The following is a 23,177-nucleotide window of genomic DNA, read 5'->3' on the forward strand; positions in this document are numbered from 1 at the left end:
GCGGCGTCACGCGCGCGCACCCGCCCGCCGGCCACGTGACGCTGTGACGCGCGCGGCGCCCCCTCCCTCCCGGCGCGCGGGCCGGGGCCGAGGGGAGGCCCCTCCCCCGCAGCGAGGCGGCGCCGCCGGACCCGGGAGCGGAGCAGGACGGGCCGCCGGGGCCGATGGCGAGGGACGAGCGGGGCCCGCGCGGACGGGTGACGGCGCGGGGCGGGCCGGGCCGGGCGCGGCGGGGATCGGGGCGGGGGGGGCGGTGGCGGTACCGTTTTACCGCCGCGTAACTGCCCCCTCCGCCCGCCGCCGTCATGGCGACGGGGGAGCGGCCGCCACGTGACCGGGGCGGGGGGCGGGAGGGGCGCCGGTGCCACGTGACCGCCGGGGACGCGCGGCGTCGGAGCCGCTCCCCGGTCACGTGGTTCGGGCCCCACCCCCGGCGCCCCGCGGCCCGTTCCGGTCACGTGCCCGCCCCGCCCGCCCCATGGCCCCGGCGGCGGCCGCGGCCCGACCCCCGTAGCGCCGCTCGCACTCGGAGCAGCTCCCGGCGCAACTCGCACGGTAAGAGCCGCCGGCGCGGGGCGCGGGGGAACGGCGGCGCCGGGCAGGCCCCGGGGCCCGATCCGCCTCACGGCAGCGCTACCCCGGCGATCCGTCCCCCGGGGGCGGCGGGACCGCGTCGCGATGGTGCCGCGGCGGCCTTTGGCCTCCCGCGCTTTCTTCCTGCCCGGCGGACGTGTGACGGTGGCCGGGCCGGAGCTGCCGCGAGGGAAGGGCCGAAAGGGGAGGCGGCATCGCTGATCTGCGCTCCCCGGGGCCGCGGGGGGAGATGGCGGCTCCGCGGCCGGGGGCACCGGGCTTCGCCCCGGCGCTTGGCCCGGTGCGGGCGGCGGACAAAGGGGTGCCGTGGCAGCGCCTTCCCCGCCGGGACCGTGCGGGTGTCCTCGGGCCCGTCTCGTGGCAGGGTGACATCCCTCCCGCAGCGTGGGAGATGCGGATCGGGGGAGGGCCGGGCTGGCCCCTGAGGACCGTGCATCCCCCCGCCGTGCCGGGACAAGCGGCCCTGCTGCCGCCTCTCCATCCCGCTGACAGATCGCTGCCGTCCCTCGGGGTGCTGCTGAGCCCGCTCCCGGACCTGGCAGCGTCCCTGTGCCGCTGCGGGTCAGACTGGGCCATTGGCACAGATATTCAATGATTCTGCTGCTGCCTGCGGGGAGCGGAAGCCCAGCAGCTGCAAGGCCTGCAGTGATCTGTCAGAGCTTGCCTGCCAGCCCGTGCCCACCCTGGCCGAGTCAGGATTATTAAAACGTGCAGATGTTTCCTTTATTTCTGCTCAGAACTCGGCAAAACCATATGGGAAGAGACTGGAGTGAAATGCTGGTAATGGAGAGTGTTCAGACCAGGTGTAAAAAAACAGATATGGGAGGTACTTGGCCTTAAAAGTGGTTAGGAAGATTCACTGCAATGGAGGAAGGATAGCTGTTGGAATTTGATGGTATTTCCAGAAGCTGTGTTTGCTCCCACAGAGCTGGGAGGGGAGGGCTTGTAGGTGGATAAGCACACAGCCCATTTCTTTTGATCTATGCCAACACTGAAGCTTCCTGATAGACCTTGCCCATTGTAAGCTGCAGCTGAAATTAACATCCCCAAGACAAGCCTGATGACAAGTCGTACCTCGTGGTTAGGGCTTCTGGTTGATCCAAGAGTTTTCAGAACTGTTGACCAAGCTCTGCTGCTGGAGAATTTAAAATAAACTGTCTGACCTTCCTGTTCTGGAAGATACTTGAACCAGCAGCTGAAGAACGCAAATGCTGCGGCAGATTAAAACTGTCACTTAAAGCTGCAAAATAACAGCATTTCTCTGTGTGCGGTTCTTGCCCTGCACAGCAGCAGTGTCATCATCCACAGTACTGATTCATGGAAACTTCAGATGTTAAATGTAGAGGTTCTGAGATTTGGGCAGGTACAAGTACATCATTGGTGGCTCTCTCTGCAGCATAGTGAGCCTTACATGTCCACAAAAAAAAAAAAGAAAAAAAAAAGAGAAAAGGAACCTGAGCTGTGTATTGTGTGTCCTTTGCTTAGCAAGGATGTAGCCTTCCCTGTAGGAGACAGAGAATGGAATCCTCAAGCAAGATTTCTATTTTAGAATTTTTCCTGTACTTCTTGTAACACAAAGCCATTTTGTTTCCATTAGTGACAGACGGTAACCTTTCTAAATCCCTATTATTAATAGGGTTTTTTATTCTTTCTGATGTACTGTTCTAAAGACAGCTCGGGGTTTTCTCCATTTTGGGTAATGCTTACTTGTGCTTGTGAGTTGTGTATCATCCCACTGCCACTGTAAATTACTGCAGGAAAAAGGAAGTACAGCAGTGACAGAAAGAAGAACAGCATGAGCCAGTGTGCTCACCCTCCCAGAAGGTGGAATGAGCCACTTGCAGGATAATTGTGCTCTCACAGATTGCACGCTGCAGGGTACTGGAGCGGCTCTAAAGGAGAAGTTGGTGGCTGCTGATTCTTTGCTTCTGTAGTTGAAAGATTGAGTGTAGGTAGGTGAAATGGCGTGGTAGAAAAGCAGAGCAGCTGACATCAGAATGAGCCTGACTGTGGAAATGCTTTCCTTTTCCTTGCTGTTCCGTACAGGTGTAATTCCTTTGTATTCTGTGGCTTTGCCTCCATTGCATTGGAAAATAATGACGTTAAAGGACTATAAAGTGACAAAGGGAGAAAAACATCAAATTTCTAGTCTTGCACATGGTGAGGTTTCCAGTCTCTGAGAATGTGTGGCCAGCTGCCTTTTTCCAGTAAGGATAAGGTGCTGATGAGACTGCAGACCTGCAACAGGAAACTATATAAAATGGTTGTGTGAATAGCACTGAAAGGGAATAATGCTGCTGGGAGACTGTAATGGATTGTGCTAGGGAACAGTCCTGAAATCATGCCATGCAGTTTTCTTTGAGAAAGAAGTATTACCAAGGATGCTCTGAATGAGGCACAGCATGTTCTAGTGGCTGCTGCAGTGGTGCTGATGTGAAACCCCCCATTCAGCTCACCATACCTGAACTCTTTGGCAAAACCTTGGATGGCTGGAATGGTGAAGGAGTGAAGTGTGAGTGCAGAGCCCTTTTGCCATTACATCTTTCCATCTTGTGTTACTTAACTCATTTGCACAGGAGCTTGTAAGACTTCTACTGAAGAGAATGCTCTGCTACTGTCCAAATTATCAGAATAAAACGTCTTATCTTGCTATTGGCAGTCTTTTGGGTTTTGGTTGGTTTTTTTTTTTTAAGAAAAAAAGAAGGATGTGAATGTAAGTGCTTAGAACTACCATTTTTGTGATACCTACTAGTAATGTGATAGCTGATGCAGGTTACAATCTGAACTTTGGCGTGGGTCCCAGCAAATATTACAGGTATTCTAAAGCACACAAAACATCCACATCAGCATTGGAAAAATGTTATTTCGCATATCAATAGTAAAGTTTATGATACATAAAACAGGGCAACTGGACATACTAAACATTTTCAGCAAACTTACCAAAGATGGACATTTTTGGTGAGGGTACCAACAGTATGTTTGACAGAATATAGTAATACTGACCATATATCCTGTATCTCTTGAAAAATTAAAGGCTGTAGGGTGAACCTGGAGAGAGTAACGATAGTGACTGCTGGGGGGAATAATGCAGCAGGTATCCAAAGGCTCGTTGGTTTGAGACTGCTGACATAATTATCATCGTACTGTAGTACGTGTAACATTAGTTCCTCAGACTTTGGAGGAGAGGAACTGGCCAGCTGCAGTCAAGTGTACAAAACATGGTTCAAGCCTTGAGCAAAATCCACCACAATAAGAACACCCAAATCTTACTGGGCTACCTTATCTTTAGCACAGTGAACTGAAAATCCATGATTTTTCACATACCTTTTATCCTTCTCTTTTCTGAAATGACTTAGCATCTGCCATTCCCAGTGAAGAAGGGAATTGCTGCCAATGCCAGAGGAGATTTGGAATTTGTCATTGCTTAGCTTCAGTATTCTTCTGAACTTGAAAAACCAGTAAAGGGACAGTAAAACAGGAAAATTTAGTTATCAGTTTAAATGTAAGATTTGTGGGTCTTTTACTGGATCAAAAGCAGGATCAACAATATAATTAAATGAATTATTTAGGTAGCCAGGAGTATTTTGTTCAAATTAAATTGCTGATTGTACTGAAAGACGGGAGCATGTTTATCTGAAATACTCCCAAAATTATACAGGCAAGAATAAGTAAATGTGAGCTGTAATACTCTAACATAGATAGGAGTAGTGATTTACAGCAAAAATAATTACAGCTGATCAGCTGAACTGTGTGTTTTTAACAGCTCCTTGTAGCCACCATGGCGACGTCGTCTGAGGAAGTGCTGCTGATCGTGAAGAAGGTGCGGCAGAAGAAGCAGGACGGGGCCCTGTACCTGATGGCCGAGCGCATTGCCTGGGCGCCCGAGGGCAAGGACCGCTTCACCGTCAGCCACATGTATGCAGACATCAAATGTGAGTCAGCACTGCTGCCACCGAGATGTGCATGGCACACAAAGCTCACCTGCCATACAGTGCTAGCTGTAGCTACCTCAGCAAGGGTCTGAAGCTCTGGCCCGGCTACTCTGTAGCAGCAGGCATCAGGGCTGTGGTAAAGTATCACCAGCTTAAGGGTGCTACCACGGAGCTTCTGTAGTCTTCAGATGTTTAACTTACGCCACATTTACTGTTAACTTTGATAAACTTCTGCAATAAATTGAACAGAAAAATAATCTATGCCATATGCTTGTTGAGGGAAGGGTGGGAGGAGGACCAAGGGAGCGTATAGGATTTTCAGTGTAACACAGAAACTATCTGGCATGTCATCTGTTTAACTCAGTATCTAAGGCTGTTTAGATTTTCATATAAAATGAACTCAGTTTTATTTTCATCCAACAGACCATAGCTTCAGAAGTGTCAGATTCTGTAGTTTGGCCTAGCGGTTAGCATTCCCAATAAGCATTTGCTGTTGCAATAGCAGAGTACTTGCAAGTCAAAACTAAACAGTAAATGTCTATAGCATGCTGCCTTTCTGGCTCCAGTTAGTGCTCATATTTCCATGTGCTCTAAAGCCAAAGAAGGAATAAAAAGTAAGTTGTGTGCGTCACTTGGTAATGGTTTAGTGATTATTGCTGTTTGAAGTCACATACAAGCACTGAGGCATGATCAGAGTATGTGATGAATTAGAACTAAGATATCTTTTATTAAATATGAAAGTGATTAGAAGTTTAAAAGTCCCAGTCACCTATAGTAATCAACTTTGTGAAGGTTTTATTTAGCTATTAACTTACACTTAAGTACCTTGCATTTTAAATATGTACATGTATAGGCATTGAAGTATTTTTAGCTTAGCACATTAGATGAAAGATGTGCTTTTTATCATGTGAAATAAAAAAGGGTGAGATGTATTTGTAAATTTGTAACCGAGAAGGTGATTTAGTGTTGACATCTGGTTCCTGTCTCCCACTTGCTTTACAGAAAGAACTGATATTAAAAGTTAGGTTAGTGCCACTTGCAGTACTTCACCAATGTCACAGTAGCACAACAGTCCATAAGCATAGGCGTCCCAGCCTCTGTTCCCTCTGGTTATGAGAATGGAAGCAGGAATTAGATTTTCCTTATGAGTCATGAGGGTGTAGTAGTACCTCGGAGGCATTGGTGATTGACTTGGGGAACACTCGTGGCTAACCACTTAGCTCACCACAGGAAACTGGGGTCCAGATGTGCTCTTACCCACCCTATCTCTGCTTTCCTGCCACTGCCCTTCAGCAGGAGCTGGGCCAGCTGGAAAAACAAAAGGGGGTGCTTTTCAGTGGATCAGTTCCTTGGTTCAGTTTGCTGCACAAACACTAGCAATCATACAAGAAATGATGCAGGAAGAAGTGGAAAAGGGGAATGAGGTCACCTTTCAGCATCAGCCTGGATTGCGTCCAGGTTAAAGTGTCCAGGTGATGACAGCCTCATTTGCAGTAGTTTCCTAATGGATGCTGTGGGGAATGCAAAGATGAATTAGGACTCCTAGCAGGAGCTGAAGGATATTGAGCAACAGGATGCTACTGTCTGTGTCTTGTATTTTTAGAGTGAACAAGGTGCAGGGTTCAAACTAATTCAAGGGAAAGACTGTTCCATTTTCACAGCTGCAATTCACATGCAGGATGATGGTATTTAATTGGATGATGAGAATAACTGCTTATAAGCAAACACTCTAGGGAAGACAGTTTCTTGTATAAGCTTACTGTCTGTCTCTCTGCAATCTAGGCCAGAAAATCAGTCCAGAAGGTAAAGCTAAAATTCAGCTGCAGCTGGTATTGCATGCAGGGGACACAACCAACTTCCACTTCTCCAATGAAAGCACAGCGGTGAAGGAGCGAGATGCAGTCAAGGATCTTCTTCAACAACTGTTGCCCAAGTTCAAAAGGAAAGCTAATAAAGAACTTGAGGAAAAGAACAGGTAAAGGGATAGCAGCCTTAAAGTCTGTTGGTTTTTCTCCTTGTGTTAGCTAACTGTTGTGTATTTCTGCTAACAGTTGTTATTTCAATATCATGAATGATACAGCATTTGTTTCCCTAGTAAAAATCTCCCTGCTTTCAATATCTAGGCAGTTCCTTGAGACTTGCATAACTGTCACATGTTGAGACTACACTTGTGTGCTTAGTGACACGTTCTTTAGGTGTAAAGGCAGCCAGTCTGGCTGCCACCCGGTCTTTCTTATCCATTGCTATGAGAGGAGAGCACCCAACTGGCAGTCTGTCTTTTTAGTCTTCTTAAATATGTACGTGTCAGTTAGAAAAGCTGCTTGAAAGATTTTTTCTTCCTTTTCCAGAAATTTTGTGGAGCCTGGTGAGGTTTTTTTTCCTCTCCATAGAGTCCCTTTTGCCCTTCAGATCTTTTCTGATGTTTTATAGACTACTAAATGGTTAGGTATTTTAATGCATCTCACTTGAGATGCTGCAGTTTGTTACTTGGCCTACAGGATGTTTATTCTAAGAAATGTTTTGAGAAGATGTTGAGGACCTAAGTCCTTTTCCCAAATGGGCTCTTGAGATACATTTCCGTTCCTTTAAAATGTCTGTGTTAAACCAGTCCCTGTGGCTGCAGAGCTCTCTCTCCCCCGATGAGTTTCACTTCATTCTAGTGTCTGCTGTGAATCCTGTGTCTAATGGCTTCCATATCCAAAGCCTGCTCTAGCTCTGAACATAGTTAAGTTGAAGCGAGATTTTTCAAAACGTGAGAGCATTGCCTCATGGGACAGACTGGATCTTAACAAGGAGATTTCCCAGCAGAAAGGCAAGAGCTCTTGTGCTGGAGCTGTGACACAGTCAGTATTATTAACTGGTTCCAGTACTGCAGCAGCCACTAGGGTCTGCAGCAGTGCAGCCTGCGTTGGCACTGTTCCCATAGTCCTTTCTTTATGCTCTGTGCCTTATTTCTGACAGTATTGGTGGTGAGAACACGGGCAGTCTTAGCTCTGAATCTCTGCCTCCTTAAATGGAGTTTTACAGCATCACACCATGAAGTATCAGGAGCTATTCTAGTTACAGGAAAGCCAGAATCCCTGCATGTACTCAGCCATAGTTTGTTCTCTTGATTAGAAGCCCAAGTCTGGTGATGGGGCTTCATTAGCTTGATTGCAACAGATAAGGTAGAAAAGATCCAGCCTGTCGTGGAAGGGTACAACATCCAGAGTCCCCATGGCACTCCTCCACTTACTGATATGTGGGAGTTGGGTACATACCAAAATTCCAAGCTTTAATGAAATAATCATCATAACAGACTGCTTTCAGCTGTGCTAATTTGTAGGAATTGCCACTAATCCATACTTGTGATAATAAGAAAAACCGGAGAAACCCTGGTGGTTAAACATAATAGGGGTATCCTGCCACAAAACTTTCACTTCCAACTCATCCTACTTTGTCCTTAGAGCAGCTGAAGGCTTTTATTCTGTTCAGACTGCAGTTTATCCATGTTCATCCCTAGACCATGTATCCATAAGACTCCTGATTTTTTTCCCTGATCAAGACCCTGAGGTACATGCTAAGGACTGGTGAGGTTATTGGCAGATAGTGAACACATATACACACTTCCTGAAAATAGCCCAGTGGGTTGCTAATAAGGTACACAGCTGTAAAAACAGCTGCTTAAACATGAGTGAAGATTCAGGTGCACATTCTTTCCGTTTTGGGTAGTGATACCTGATAGGTGGATGATGCTTTTGTAAACGTTGCTCCCTGGTGGAAGTAGTGACACTGAATGTGTCTAACACTTGTGCTGTGTCTGATTAAGTGATGAATATCCTAGTGCTACCACAGAAACAGAAATGAACAACCATTGGGCTATTGTGTTTTAAGGGATCTTATCCCATACATGTTTTGTGATCTACACTCTTGCACTAGAATAAAGATCTGTAGCTACTGAATTTTAAGATCTTAGACCAAGAATTGGACAGCGCTGAAATCTCTTTTTTTTTGCTCCCCCATCATACTTCTGTTATGGAACAGCAAGAATATTCATTGTGCTTTTACAGTTGAGGAGATTCCAGTCCTGGTGTGCAAAGACACAAAAGCACCAGAGAATATTTTAGGACAAGACATGAATCCCACATTAACTTTTTCTTAGGCATTACTGTTTTCTAACTTTCAGTGTTAACATCCATTTCTTAAGTCTTTTCAGACAAGCAGTGCTATTGACATTGGTTGTTTACACAGTCTTGTTAAGAAATGCACAGCATTTTGAAAGAAAAGTTTTCTGTTCCTTTTGTGAACTTTGTTAGTTGTGGAAATACTAGTGATTTATTCTGCAGTGTTTCAATTCTATTCAATACATTCTTTTACCAGAATGCTGCAAGAAGATCCTGTTTTGTTTCAGCTCTATAAAGACCTTGTTGTGAGCCAAGTAATCAGTGCTGAAGAATTCTGGGCCAACCGTTTAAGCCTGAATGCAGGGGATAATTCTGCAGCACCTAATAAGCAGGATGTGGGCATCTCTGCAGCATTCCTGGTATGTTGAACCTTTAACTTGGAGGATTTTAGAGCAAACAGATTGGGGAAAGTGAGAGTTCAGCTCATGCACTTTATTCCCCTATACATAAATGTTGTACTTTTCTGGTTCCTCAACATCTTTCTGCTATTCCAAGTGTAAAGGAAAAAAAATGTTTCCTGCTAATCTGCAACCTCAAAATTTTGTCAGTTTAAGATGCCAGATTTGAACTTTCAATTGCCAACAGGCAGATAATGTTTGTCCTGCTACTCTGCCTTCTGTAAAATGGGAGTGGTGTTAATATATGGTCACTAGATTAAGGTGTATGAGCTCAATAAATTAAAGAGCATATCTGTGGCAGCATTGACACGCATAAATGAACCTTTTCACATATGGGTTTTATTCCCTTCCCAATTTTCTAACCCAATACATGCTTATGAAGAAAGCTACTTGAAGAACAACTTGTGTATCTGAAGGCTCGTCCTGTCTTTTTGTCTAACTTTCAGTTATTTTACCCATTTATAGAAACAATGCTTCATTAATTTCAGTGCAGTCTAAAAGTAATCTAGGTACAACTTCAGATTCCTCACAGAGAGACATGCTTCTGCTTCTCCAGGAAAATTCACAGATAGGACTCTTTAGATGGAATCCCACTTCCACCTTTACAATGACTGTGCACACAGTAGATTTGGGAGGGAAAGAGGAGGTAGGAATTGTTTTAATTTAGCTGCTGTACAACCACTTGTGTTGTTTTGTTTTTTTTCTCCTTGGAAATACCTGAATCAGTTGCCAAACAAATTTGATTGCTCTGGTTTCCTGTCTCCCATTATTCTTACACCTTAATTTTAAAAAAAAGAAACCACACTGAAAATTAAACCCACTAAACCTTCAAAACTGAAGTGTTCTTAAACTAACTGGTTATGTTTGTGTCCTCTGCATTTGTGAAGAAGAAAACTTCAGATATTTTTGTGTTCTAATTCAAGTCAAATATGACTGGCTCTGCTCGGAATTAGTGTTTCCCTAGGAAGAAGATGGTACAAAAGCTAGACTTGAGGTACACAGGAAAAGGAGGAAAAGGCAGCAGCCTGTGCAATCATGTACTTTTCCTGTCAGAATTGGACTGAGCACTTACCTCCTCCAGAGCTTCCTAAAGAGATCACTGAGATCTGAGTTCAAAGTTCTGACTAAGGCTAACCCTCAAGCTCTAAATTCAGTGTTACTGATCAGTTATACTAGAGATGTTTTTAGTGTATAACGGAATAAGGTGTAAGAGCCATAAATCCTTTTTTGTCGCTTCATTATAGCCACTGATTGTTCACTGGCTGAATTGTTGAGTGAACAATAAAACATGAGGCATATACAGTATGCTTACTTATTTTTACTTTAAAACAAGAATAAGCATAAATTAGACATACCTTGTTTTGACCAATGGAGTGCTCTTTGCTTTCTAAAGCCTGCAGTCTGCTTGTTCAATCATCCCTTAACTGGCAGGTCTAATAAAGTAATTCACGTTTGCTCGTTTGTTCCTCATTCTTAAATTCCTGCGTACAATCAAATATGGCATGGATTACTGGAGGAAGAAGATTATTTTACCTGCAACAGATCTTGCTTGCAAGATGCCAGTTCTTTTCCTTCTCCAGTTAAAGAAAGCATCCAGACATGACTGTTTTTTCCCCGTGTGCTTTTCCTCAGGCTGATGTACGGCCTCAGACAGACGGCTGCAACGGGCTGAGGTACAACTTGACTTCAGATATTATTGAATCCATATTTCGGACATACCCTGCAGGTAAGAGCAGTGGTTTGCATACCAAACACATCCATTTAAGATTGGTCTTTTTATTGTCTTACTGTAGAAAGACTAAAATGTTAGCCTGAGCCTGGAAGTATAAGGGATCATATCTTCCAGTCTTCTGGATAATTTTCCCTGCCTCAGTAGAGGGAAGAAGTATATTCATATGTTTCATAAAAGTATAAAATACACTTTAGAAATGGAAAGTTACTTTTATTAAATAAAAACATGTCAACATGTTTTTTTCAAATGTTGACTTTTCGTTTTTAAATATTGAGTAAATGTTTGATTCCCATGATAACTCTCCTACTTGGTGTTTCAACTAACTGTAATTTTTCATGAAATCAACTTTGGGAGAAAAAGAACCTGATTTCCATCATTTTCCATGCACTATAGTGAACACTGACACTGATTCATTTTGGCCCCTAGTGTGGGGGCAATTCTAGAATGTTCAGGCCACTGTTACATGCATTTTTAAAAGCTTTACAAGAATAAATGAGTACCTGTTTGCTCATGCTTAACTACCTCAGTCCCTTCCGTTTAACAGGAATGAATGGAGGCAGCCAGAAAGCAAGGAAGCCATCACGGAAATATTGACATAAAATACCATGTTAAGATTTGTGGAACAGTTTGTAATTGTTCTGGGTTTTGTTCACAGTAAAAATGAAATATGCAGAGAATGTTCCTCATAACATGACCGAGAGGGAATTCTGGACACGATTTTTTCAGTCTCATTATTTTCATCGGGACAGGCTCAATACAGGCTCTAAGGACCTTTTTGCAGAATGTGCCAAACTGGATGAGAAAGGTAAGCTGGTTGTCTCTGAAAGCTACAGATGGTCATGGAAAGTTAGCTAGAGATTTGCCATTCTGAGCATGTGTCATAGTGAGAGCATTTCTTGGAATAAATTAGCCTTTGGAAAGTGGCAGCTCTAGAAGTAAGCTTTACTATGAATTCCATAGTATGCCATCCCGCTAGATCGATTCTGTGCCATCGGTTACTATGGAATGATTTTGTGTACACAATAGGTTTTGTTTTGTGGTATGTGCACAATTTACAACAGGTCCAGCTTTTGTTATAGATAGGGTTTCAGTAAATGAGATTCCTGTTAGTCCAGATTTTCCAGAGGAATTGCCTTCCTTTTTCTCTGTCGGTCTTTTTAATCTGAAATTCTGCAATGTTATCTGACTGAAGTTTTTTTATGAACTTTTGAGATAAGTTTGTGATGATACAGAAATGTGGGGAGTTGAGATTACTTTCCACCATTCCATAATACGTATTTTGGCTAATGAAAGCCTTCTATTAGGAATGCAGAACCCTTCACAAGTCAAAGCTATCCCCAGATGTAAACTGTCTTACTACCCAGGCAGGGCAGCAGAACAGTGCCAAAATTAGAAGAAACGCAATTTTGGCTTCCCAGTTCCCGCTACTAGAACTGCATCTCAATTTATTTTTTTGATCAGTGTTCAGTGATGTGCAGAAGTTGGTGGAGAAGTTTTGGAATTTTGGAGTAACTTCCCTCCTTTATTCCTTATTTTAAATGCAGCTTTAAAAAGGGTTTAAAGTTTTAGTCCCAGTGTTATTCAGGCCTGTGCAGAACCTTTGTCTTCTTTTAAAGATTAAATATAATCTAAGGATCTCATAGTTATTCTGTTTGTTTAGATACAGTTTTTCATGATTTTTTAAATTTGTTCCACACAGGGTTAAAAGCAATGGTGTCTCAAGGAGTGAAAAACCCCCTGATAGATTTAACAGCTTTGGAAGATAAAACATTAGATGAAGTAAGTATTTGGGGGAAAAAAACCAGAAAACAAACAAAAAATCCAAAAGACAAACCATATCCCTTCTTTAGTTACATTTAAGTGGATCCCTCTTTTAAAACCACTACAAATGCTAACTGTAAAACAGCTCCCTTACCACTGCAGTTGCAGTGGTTGTGTACTCAGCATTCCTGCGGTTATGTGTGTATAGGGAAACGGAGACTGTGCCCATGGACCTGTGTGGTCTCATCTGCCTTGGTGTGCAGGGTGAAAATACAGGACTTCCATTTGTGAAAGAATTAATCTTTCATTTGATTTTTTTTTTTTTTGTCCAAAGCGAACTCTTTGGTTTTTTCCTACCTTTTAGACTCTGTGACAATGTACAGAGGAGTAGCACAAAACAGGCAAAAGTCTTTGATTTGTTCTGACTTTGAACATTGCTACTTGATTCAGCCTAACTGAAGGACACTTTGTACAGTGTTCTTTGTTAAACTTCAAATATCTTTTCTTGCTAAAATTATGACTAACTTGAACTATTACCTGCCTCCAAGAACAAGTTAAAACAATTCATTTCAATGGTGTACCATAATGTGAAATAACTTAGAGATGTGCTTTTCTGCAGTTAATTTAACTGAAATTGGTCAGTTGTAGTTAATAATGAAGCCCCATTTCAAAGTTTTTTGGTGGTGTTTTTTTTGGATTTTCTTTTTTCATTTTCTTTTTGTGGGAGTTGTCCAAAGCTAGCAGTCTAAAACTGGACCATGCATGAGTTTAGGACAGGTGTGTTTGAAGTGCTCTGCAAACTGCCCTGATTTGCTTTTGAGGCTGGTTAACAGCGAGCATGAAACTGCCCGTGGGGTAAAGTGCTACCTAGCAAGTGGGGAACTCTGCCAGCATTTTAAGGCTTGAAGCTTTTTGAATTTTCTAGTGGTATCACATCCTCCTGACAGGTATATTTTAGCCTGTGGGCTGCTGGTGTCCCACTAGATGTTAAAAAGCAATCAGTAAAACAATTGCTGTCTTTTCCTTGCCATCAATGGCTGCTTTGCACAGGTGATCCTAATTTTTTTAAGCTAGTTCTGTTTTTACTTATATCGTGGTCTTATAAAATTACCTGTTTAAGACTTGTTACCTTCTTTCTGACAAATCTAAATTGCCAAATGTTAGCAGAATAAAATAGTCACTGGAGATTTTTCCGAGTACATAGGGAGATGGTAGGGCAAAGGTGGGAAAAATGATGCTCTGAATGATGATGCAGGGGAGGAGGTGGCTTCCTGACTCAAGGGAAAACAGAATTGTCCTGCTGCTCTGGGGTAGGAGAGAATCATTGTTGTTTTCTTCGTAGGGCTATGGTGTTGCTTCTGTGGCCTCTACATCAAATGCCTCAAAGTCTGCTAGAGAAAGTAGCAATGCTGCCATCATAAAACGCTTTAATCATCATAGTGCCATGGTCCTTGCAGCTGGCCTCAGGAAACAGTAAGTTCCAGTGTTGTGTAAAAGATTTTTGGAGTAGATTTTAAGGAATTTCCAAACCCAAAGCACATCTTCAGTTATTCATACAACCTTTTAATTTTTTATGAATGAATTATTTTCCTCTAAAAATGAAAATACCTTTAGGTTTCATTTTACTTTATAGAAGTTTTTCAGAGCTGTTTGAAATGATGACTACTATTTTTAACTGAGTTATCATATAAAGCAGATTAAAAAGGAAAGGATGTATCTGCCTTAGATGTCTAGCCCTGGTGAAGGCTGCAGAAGTAGTGTTCTGGGTGCTGTGTGAAGGTGAGGTCTGGTGCAGGGAGTTCCTATTTCCTGCCTTTCCTGCAGTGTGGCACAGGTGGATCAGATGAAAGATTCCTCAGGTGCAGTACCTGCCCCTGACCAAAACCACCTGTCAGCTCACCTGCTCTACAACTGCTTTATGGACAACCAGCAAGGATTACCACTCTACCCAAATCCTACAGACTTTAACTGTGAGAGATCTTAGTTAATACTTCCTTCTGTTTAGCTGGGCTCCCTCACATTGTTCTTCTATTTTGCACAAATTGAACACTGCACCTTAAGCAATCTCTTCTGGCCAAAGTGTGTTTCTGTTTGTCAGTTCAGAAAGGGACAACAGGATAGGTCTCCTGAAACAGTTGTATTGCAGGGCTCCCAGAGCTCTGCTAATACCTGGTTGCGTAACTGTGTATACAACGTGTTTCTAATTTAGCCATGATTTTGCTGTGTCCCACGTGCACTGTTGGCATGCTGCTATTTTTGAAGAGAGGGACCAGCACCTTCCCCTGCTGTTGAATATCCCCTGTGACAAACAGGGTTAATGTGACGAGTTGGTTCCTTCTGCCTTACATCAAATGCTAGAAATTAAGATGTAAGGGGGAAAACGTATGTGAAGGTGCATATAAAGTTTTTGAAACAGATGTATTTACTTTGTCTCTAGCTTGTATCTTAAGTTTCCTGTGAGGTGAATTCTTAATGCTGTTTCTCTATTTCAAGAGAAGCACAAAATGACCATTACAGTGAGACCAGCAGTACGGATGGAAACTCCAGGGATTCAGATTTCTTTCAGCCACCGCTGAAAAAGGTATAAAGTTAGCTGATGTGATTCTAACTGAAAGGAACTGGAAGCCCTGTCTCAAAAAATTGCTGAAAGTTCCTTACTTGTTTTATGACACATCTGAAGTGAAGCTTTTTTAGCCTTGTTTAGAAGCTTATAGAATAACAACCTGACAGCCTGTAAGAAGCCTTGCCCCCCTCTGTTAGTAAACACCAATAAGGTATACATTGAAGTATTGTGCTGTTTATCTCTTCAGTGGTGCCCAATTAAAATAAAAAAATTCTAAGATGCTTCAGATTGGACTAAGAAATCTGGTTCTTTCTATTTGCTGCAGTTTTATTTTCAGCCCCCTTCAAATTGTTTTTCTTTCAAATGCCTGAAAACTTCTAGAGAACATCCATCAGAAATGGGTATTGGTGTTCAAGCACCAATATTAGCCTGTCAAGCATATTGTTTGTAGAGGGGATGATGAAACTGGCACATGACAGCCTTCATCTTAGTCAGAAGCTGAAGTGAGGTTGAACTGAGAGTGTAGTGACACCTGGTGCAATGAAATACAGGGCAACAGCCTGGTCTAGACTAACCAGAGCAGCTCACAAAGTGCAAGAGAGTACTGTAATTGCTATAAAACTGAATTGAATACTCTTCCTGGAGTTGACAGCCTAAACAGAAAATGTCAGAGAGACTCAAAACTTGGCTGTATTGTGAGAAAACCTTGCAGAAGACATGTGTTGTTAAATGTTGGGGTCGTCTTTGACTTTCCTCAGATGTTTACTGAGAAGAAAATTATATAGCAGGACTAGAAGAAAAGGGAAGTGAAAGAGTAGCAGGAGAATTGGAGACTTCAAAAATAGTTTTCTAGTTGTACAAAGTCTGATATCACTGTGCTGTTAACCTCTCACTGCTAATACTCCACAGCTGTGCTGTCACCAGGGGTTAATTACTGTGGTTTTAGACTCCTATACACCAGCAGTTAAATCATTAGTATTTCTGCTAATCTGGAGTTAGATGGACATAAATAGAGAGCACAAATGATTATCTATGTACACTCCTTGGAAGTGGCAGGGACTGCCTAATTTTAGCCAGAATCTGGAGAAAAAGCAGTGGTGCCAGTACTTCCAAATGGCCCACCCTGAAAAACATTGGGCATCACTCCCTCTGGAGGATAGGCATGAGTCATTTCATACCTGGGTTTTCTTTAAGGTTTTAGTAACCCTTCAGCTCAAACTTGGTGCGCCGTATGTATGGACTTGTGCCTTCATTAGTAACATGCATCATTATTTGGCTTATTTTAGGTAAAACTGCAGGAGGCCATTGAATATGAAGATTTATCAAAGAATAATAGCGTTAAAACTATTGCACTAAACTTAAAGAAGTCTGATAGGTAAGTTAAAATAATGCACAGCTATTTCAGCAGAGCCAGTTTGTCAGGGGTTTCATCACAGCCCACACAGGACCAGCTGATTTAGTCCCTACTGTGCCACACTCAGGTGTGTTACAACCAAGTTTAGAAACCTAATATAAGCTTTTGCATAAACCAGTTTACCTTTTAAATTTGTAGTTTTATTTCTCAGAGTGGTTGGGTGAGAAGGGACATCTGGAGATCACTTAGTCCAACACCCCTGCTAAATTCCATCTTACTTTTCAGAGGGTTGAGTCTCTGTAAGCCAGCCTGAATGACCTTGCTGTGTAATTTCTGTGAAAGCCTAAGAGACCTCTGTTCACAGTTCAGCACATCATTGCAGCTTTCAGTGGAAGAATGTGTTACATATGAAAATACATGGAATTCCAAGAAAAATCCACTCCCAGGCAAAAGAGTGCCATTGGGATAGTTTAGACTGTTCACTGATCTAGGATTTTTCTAGTACTAGTCCTCTTGTTTTCTAGACTTTTCAGTTTGAGAACCATAGATGTAACATCAGAAAAGGAGCGATACCACCAGAAAGAGAACAGTTCCACATGTGCACCTAACTTCATTTTGCTTAGTTTCAGTTGAAAGTGATGTGAATTACTCCATTCTAATGATATTTCCAGAATTTGCTGGCAGGGGTACCTTTTCATTGGCAAAATGATGATCACAGATGCAGCAGTAGAAGCTGTTATTTGCTGCCGTGCCATCCTAACGCAACCTCTTCCCATGTGGCAATATATTGTACTTTATGAGTAAATAGTGTCAACAATTGCAAAACATCCAAAATTAGAAACATTAGAACAGTCCAGGAGTTTGCTCTCTTGCTTTACCAACACTCTTACTAATAACACCTTTCCCTTTTCCTACCTCACAGGTATTACCATGGTCCAACTCCAATTCAATCACAGCAATATGCAACCAGTCAGGATATAATTAATTCATTTCATAGTATTAGACAAGAAATGGAGGCATATGTACCCAAACTAACTCAGGTATGGAAGTACATTTAAAAACTGCCCCTCTTGATCTTAGCTTAGCATCTTGCTTGCTCTACAGTTTTGTGTCTCTTGTCTACTGAAGTTTCAATTTCTCATGGTAAACTTAAATTATCTCCAATTTCTTTTAACTGATTTATTTTACAAGTTTAGGTGATACATTTTGAGCTGTTCAGTTTAAAATCTACACAATAGGAGACTGAGTCATTGCTGATGCTCTGTTATATTTTTCTGTTCCTGCTCTTTGAAGAAATGGTAAAGGTATAAAGCAGGCAGTCATGCACAGGCCAGTGTATTGATCCCACCCTGAGAAGTTTAGGAGGTTAGAGTGAGCAGGTTTTAACTGAACTGGTCCTTTGCTCCTAAATGCACTCAGGCTGTGGGCTGCTCAGAAGCTCTGTGCTGACACCTGGAGGGCAGCAGGGCCCTGTGGCTACCTCCCCAGCCAGCATCTGAAAGTATCTGTTTGTAAACCTAGTTTGGCCCACAGTAAAGCAGCCGCAATTCTGCTACACTTCTGCATACTAATGCACTGTCTTATTTCAGAGTAAGTGCACAGCCAGTTCAAGGCCTAGGTAGAGAAAAGGTTACAATTAATTGAAGAGTTTTCACAGCAAACAAGCTATAGCACTTAAAGGCACTCTGACTAATTCTGGAGCAGAACCTGAATTTCCATGCATGTGTTCAACTCTTCCTGTTTTTAAAAGAGTTTATTAGAAAAAGTGACCTGAAATATTTGTTCCCATTCTGTCCAGGTTCTTTCAAGTGGTGATGCTGCCAGCACTATTGCAGTCCTGTCACCTGGAGGAGCACTTATGCAGGGTGGAACACAGCAAGCCATAAACCGTAAGGATTTGGGATGTCTACTGCTTTAATCATGTCCTGTTGCATTGCACAGCACAAGATGGCTTGCTGTTTCATCTCTCCCTTAGAATATGTTACAGTAATAAAGGAAAGTATGGAAACATGTAGCTGGAGTAGTACTGGGTTACAGCAACAAAAGAAAAGCCACACCATGGGGGTGGCAATGGCTACACGGGTGCTGAGGCAAGTGAATGAGAGAACGTTTTACACAGCAAGTAATGAAGGAAACACCTTCATTAGATACCAAATTGTCTTATAGACACAGGGTTTTACTTGTTCAGCAATTCTGATTTTTTATTTCCTGGATTGTAGAATGGAACATATTCAGTGGAAACTCTTAAGGAAGCAAAGCCTAGATAATCGTCTGAAGTTTTTTTGCAGCCTGCATTTAAGATCCACAGTTTGCTGTGAAAAAAAGGCAACTTTCCTGTACACTGCAAGGGCAAATCAGCCTCTCCTCAATACCTCCATCCAACCAGCACTCTCCCTGTTATCACATTGCTGCCAGTTTGAGTTCTGTCTCTTAGTCTCACAGCAGATGAATCCCTGTTCTCAGGATTTATTACAGTTTTTCAGTTTCTCTTGTGTTACTTGGTCTGAAAAGCAGCAGAAAGTAATTCAGACAGCTGAAAAAGCAAGTATGAGCTCTTTATGGTACTGAAAGAAAAGGAATCAGCAGGCAGTGGTAAGGCTTTCTTACCCATCCTGGTTGACATGTTGGGTGCTACGCTTCACTTCTTTGAGCCTGACCACAACTTTTTTTAACAGCCTCCTGAATATCCTGAAATTGGATATTCACTGTGCAGTTCACTGTGCTCATCCTCGGTGACTACTTGAACTTTTTGTTTGGATTTTTACAGTTGTGGCTCATTCCTTGTTCTTGAACCCCATCACCCTTTCTTCTTAAAGAGTGTCTGGAACACAGTTCCTTTTTCCTGTCTGGATTTTTCATCTTCCACATGCTGTAACCATATTGCCAACATAAGATAGAGGGAAAAACTTGAAGTACCCACCAGAGAGTTCTTAGCACTGTGCTGTGAGGACAGCATGGTGCTGGTGCCAGCAGCAGCACTGCCATGCTGTTAGAACAATACAAATATACTGCTCCTAATCCTGGATTAGGTTTGGTGTCCATTCTTTGCCTGGCATGGATCTCCCTGCATAATACACAAGCTTCCAAGTATGGAGCCATAAATAGCAGCTGACCTGATCTAACAGCTGCTGATAGTCTTGATCTAATTGCTTCTGAGGTGTGAGGCACCTCAGTGTTCCCTCCCAGCCAGTCTTTCTGTGGCTGTAGTGGAAGTGTACATTGGTGAGCTCCTTCGTTAGCCTTAGTTCTCATTTTTCATATGATCATTTGAGTGATGTGAAAAAACCCTTTTTCCTGTTGCAGAGATGGTGCCAAATGACATTCAGTCTGAATTAAAACACTTGTATGTGGCAGTAGGGGAACTGCTACGACACTTCTGGTCCTGCTTCCCTGTTAACACGCCATTCCTAGAAGAAAAGGTAAGGCAGAGCTTCCTCTTCAAGCCCTGCTTATGGCATGGTTTAGAATGACCATGGTTTAGAATGGCTGTCATTACTGAAGTATAGAACTAATACACACACCTCAAATCAGTACAGCACTTACTCATCCCTAGAACTGAAGGTCACAAAATAACATGAAACCTTGTTTTCTTCAGCAGTTCTGCTGGTACTATTAATTAAAATCATCCTTGTCCCTGCCTCCCTGTTAGCTCCCTTTAGGAGCAGTAGCTGTTAGCCAATTTCAAACAGAATGGGCAGGTCTGTTGCAACTGCAGGGTTCTCATTCCAGTTTAAAACACAAAAACTAAAGCCTCTGTTCCCCAGCTCCAAGAAGTAATCTCCACGGTGATAGTACTGCCAAGTTTCCCTTATCCCTTTATCCATTGCAAAAATCAGTGGGATACCTTCAGAACACACACTGCTTTTGAGAACAAAGTTGCCTTCACGGACAGATGTTTATCTACAGCCAAGTCTATGATTGTAACTATTTTTCTGTTGCTTTTGACCTCACGTGGATCACAAAGTTACAAATTTGCATTCAGATGCCTTCTCATGTCTTCTGCAAAATGTGGCCTGAAAATCCACTCTTTGCTTGAAGCGAAAAACCATTTTGTGAATATCTTGTATCTATCTATAGTGTTTATTAATGAAGTAATAATCAGTGGCACACTGCACTTATCTCAAAAATAAATACAGAGAAGTGTTAGAGACTGATATTTGAATAACTTTCCTTCCTCAAACTACACAAACTTGAAGTAGTCCCCAGAATTAGTTATCAGGTGTTTTGTTGGTGACCAGTTTGTTAAAGGAAATAAAACTTTTGTCTTACTATAATTCTTCAGTATTGTAATACTGGTTTCTGTCTCCCTCAGGTTGTGAAAATGAGGAGCAACCTGGAAAGATTTCAGGTTACAAAGCTCTGCCCATTCCAAGAAAAGATTCGGAGACAATATTTAAGCACAAATGTAAGGGGAAAGTGCTGTTGAATTATGTGGGTTCATATTAATAATTTCAGTCTTGACTATGAGAGGATGGTAGCTTTGTTACTTTTTATCCTAGGGCATTTAAATTTTTTTGTTGACTGGGAAATGGGCAGAGGGAAATTGGGTACACAGTTAAGCAGTTATCTCTCCCTGTCCAGCTTGCTGAGGGATGCCAGCAACTGACAAGAACTGTAACTTGAAATTACCTGAGTGACAGAACAGAAAGGGGAAGTCACATCTCAGTTTTCACTTCCACCATGAAGTAGAACTGGAGCAACTTCAGAACTCTCCCCCCGTGTCAGATTTGAAGTGGTCACAGACTAAATACCAGAACAGATAGCACAATGGGGTGTCACTTCCCCATGCTCTTTCAGCTCAGCCGTTCTCTGCACTGCTCCCTCTTATGGAGATTCTGCAACAGAACCTCAAGGTCCTTTCTCTGATTTTAGAAAGATTACATGTAGTGAATAAAAGCAAGAATGCATGTGGAAGGGAGGGGATCTGTTTTCCAGCAGCTGGGCTAATGTTTTCTCCCTTTTCCTGTTTCAGTTGGTAAGTCATATAGAAGAGATGCTGCAGACAGCCTACAATAAGTTCCACACGTGGCAGTCCCGGCGCATGCTGAAGAAGACGTGAGGGCACATCCTGTACAGGTCTGAGAGCAAAGCCTGCAATAGGGTAGGACTACAGCCTAGGTATGTGCAGATCTTAGAGTTGTTGCAGGAAGACCTGCAAGCTGTGGACTTCTGGAAACGATGTTAACTGAACTTGCACATTTTTGAAAAAAAAAAAAAAAAAAACAAACAAACTGAGATTAAACTTGAAAACTGGGGAGAAAAACAAGGAAGAACCAAAACGGAAGAGCTGAGGCGCAAAAATATTTAAAAGACACTGTTTACTGCAGTTACTCAGGAACTGCTTTTGATTTGCATAAAGAGCTGCTTTCAGAAATAAAAAATTTAAAGAGGGTGTATTAATAAAATTTGTTTTTCTGTCTAATTTTTTTTAAGAAGTGTATGGCACAGGGTAGATCTCAAAAGTTTTTCTTCACTGGATTCTGACATTTTCTTGAATTCTGTTTGTACTTTCTGCAGCAGTTTAACAATGATGTTTTAAAACATAGCTGAGACTGTTTTTGCTTCAAACATCTGGGAGAGTGTAGCTGTCAGAAGACAAGCTCCTGCCATATGTTTTCTCACCAATTGGAAGCAAGAGACATTGCACTGAAAGCTGTTCATGGTCTGGGGTCCCTAAAGGTACACAGGGGCAAATTTTTGCCTGAAGTCTTCAATTTTTATGCAAAAATTTTTCAGCCATCAGTTTTGCATGTTTCCTTTTGAGTGCAAGTGTGTGCTACTGCAATCCTTTTTTTTTTTTTTTTATGGTGGCATTTGTTCTGAGGAGAGAATGCATTTTTAAAAATGAAATTAAATAAAGTTTCTTACAAAAGAAGTCATTTATTTTGAATTCTTAGGCATTTTTTGTTTCTTCTCCTAAATCCGTTTTCCTTCACTCTTCCCTTTTAACTATTATACTGTTTTTGGCGAATTGATAATCATTGCAAAGAGAAAAATGTGTTATTTACAGTGTCCATAGGTATTGGGAATCTGTGCCATACTTTGTTCTAAATAGAATCAGTTCACAGTTTCAGACCAACTTGTCTTGTATTAAATGTGACTTAAATGCAAAGTAATCCCTTTTTCTAGAATATATGCAGTTTATGACAACCTTGTATTTTTTGGTCACTTTGACTGGACAAAAGCCCAGTGTGGGCTACTGAACTTTTTTACTTCAGATTAAATGTGACTGTTAAAGATGCATCTATTACCAAGACAAATCAGACTGAAAATACGTATTCAAAGCAAGCACAGCAGTGTTCGGTACAGCAGAAGAAATTCCCCAAACCTGCATGATGGCTTAATACTACATTTTGGTACAATGCTAAAAAGTGATAGTATGATGTTGGGTGGATAATTCTTGAAAAATCCTACAGCAGAAGAGATGTGTTGGTGTAGCCAAGTGGGTGCTTGTTCTGTGCTGCTGCTCCATTTATGCAAGAGGGGTTTTTTCTTTAACTGGTGCTTGTGGAAGTCAGCAGCTTCTTTTGATCCTTTTCTTTCAGATTTTTGTATTATGCTGTAACATTTTGGTAAAAGCTGGGTTTCAGTTAAGCATCACTGTCTGCACCAAAGTCCTGCTTAGAAACGTGTGCATATTGTTCAGCCTCATTCCCTGTCTGCTGCTGCAGATCCATGAA

The 23,177-nt window shown here is 42.3% G+C and overlaps 1 protein-coding gene and 1 long non-coding RNA gene across 2 annotated transcripts in view; one reads left to right on the plus strand and one right to left on the minus strand.

The window, feature by feature from the left end:
• The first annotated feature begins 450 nt into the window (after window positions 1-450).
• GTF2H1 (general transcription factor IIH subunit 1) lies at window positions 451-22,376 on the plus strand. Its single transcript, XM_066187653.1, has 15 exons — window positions 451-555; window positions 4,358-4,526; window positions 6,309-6,501; window positions 8,886-9,048; window positions 10,720-10,813; window positions 11,475-11,624; window positions 12,519-12,598; window positions 13,923-14,053; window positions 15,074-15,161; window positions 16,430-16,518; window positions 17,420-17,537; window positions 18,296-18,386; window positions 19,801-19,916; window positions 20,810-20,902; window positions 21,470-22,376. The coding sequence occupies exons 2-15, from the start codon at window positions 4,373-4,375 to the stop codon at window positions 21,554-21,556; spliced, it is 1,647 nt and encodes a 548-aa protein (XP_066043750.1). The 5' UTR covers window positions 451-555; window positions 4,358-4,372; the 3' UTR covers window positions 21,557-22,376.
• Window positions 5,058-23,177, minus strand: part of LOC136292232 (uncharacterized) — a 33,601-nt gene continuing 15,481 nt past the window's right edge. Inside the window, exons 2-4 of the long non-coding RNA XR_010721863.1 lie at window positions 10,443-10,568; window positions 5,956-6,037; window positions 5,058-5,834 (exon numbers count right to left, since the gene is read on the minus strand). This is a non-coding gene — a long non-coding RNA (uncharacterized lncRNA). The remainder of the gene's footprint in view (window positions 5,835-5,955; window positions 6,038-10,442; window positions 10,569-23,177) is intronic.

This window comes from Chamaea fasciata, unplaced genomic scaffold, assembly GCF_029207755.1.
Source record: "Chamaea fasciata isolate MVZ Bird 193981 ecotype frontalis unplaced genomic scaffold, bChaFas1.0.hap1 SCAF_7, whole genome shotgun sequence".
In the NCBI taxonomy this organism is placed as follows: domain Eukaryota; kingdom Metazoa; phylum Chordata; class Aves; order Passeriformes; family Sylviidae; genus Chamaea; species Chamaea fasciata.

What these genes read in the sequence shown, in the direction of transcription:
- GTF2H1 (XM_066187653.1), top strand. Translation starts at nt 4,373, where the DNA reads ATGGCGACGTCGTCTGAGGAAGTGCTGCTGATCGTGAAGAAGGTGCGG. An exon ending in ATTTCGGACATACCCTGCAG is followed by an intron (nt 10,814 to 11,474) that starts GTAAGAGCAGTG and finishes TTTTGTTCACAG; the next exon opens with TAAAAATGAAATATGCAGAG. An exon ending in AACTTAAAGAAGTCTGATAG is followed by an intron (nt 16,519 to 17,419) that starts GTAAGTTAAAAT and finishes CCTACCTCACAG; the next exon opens with GTATTACCATGGTCCAACTC.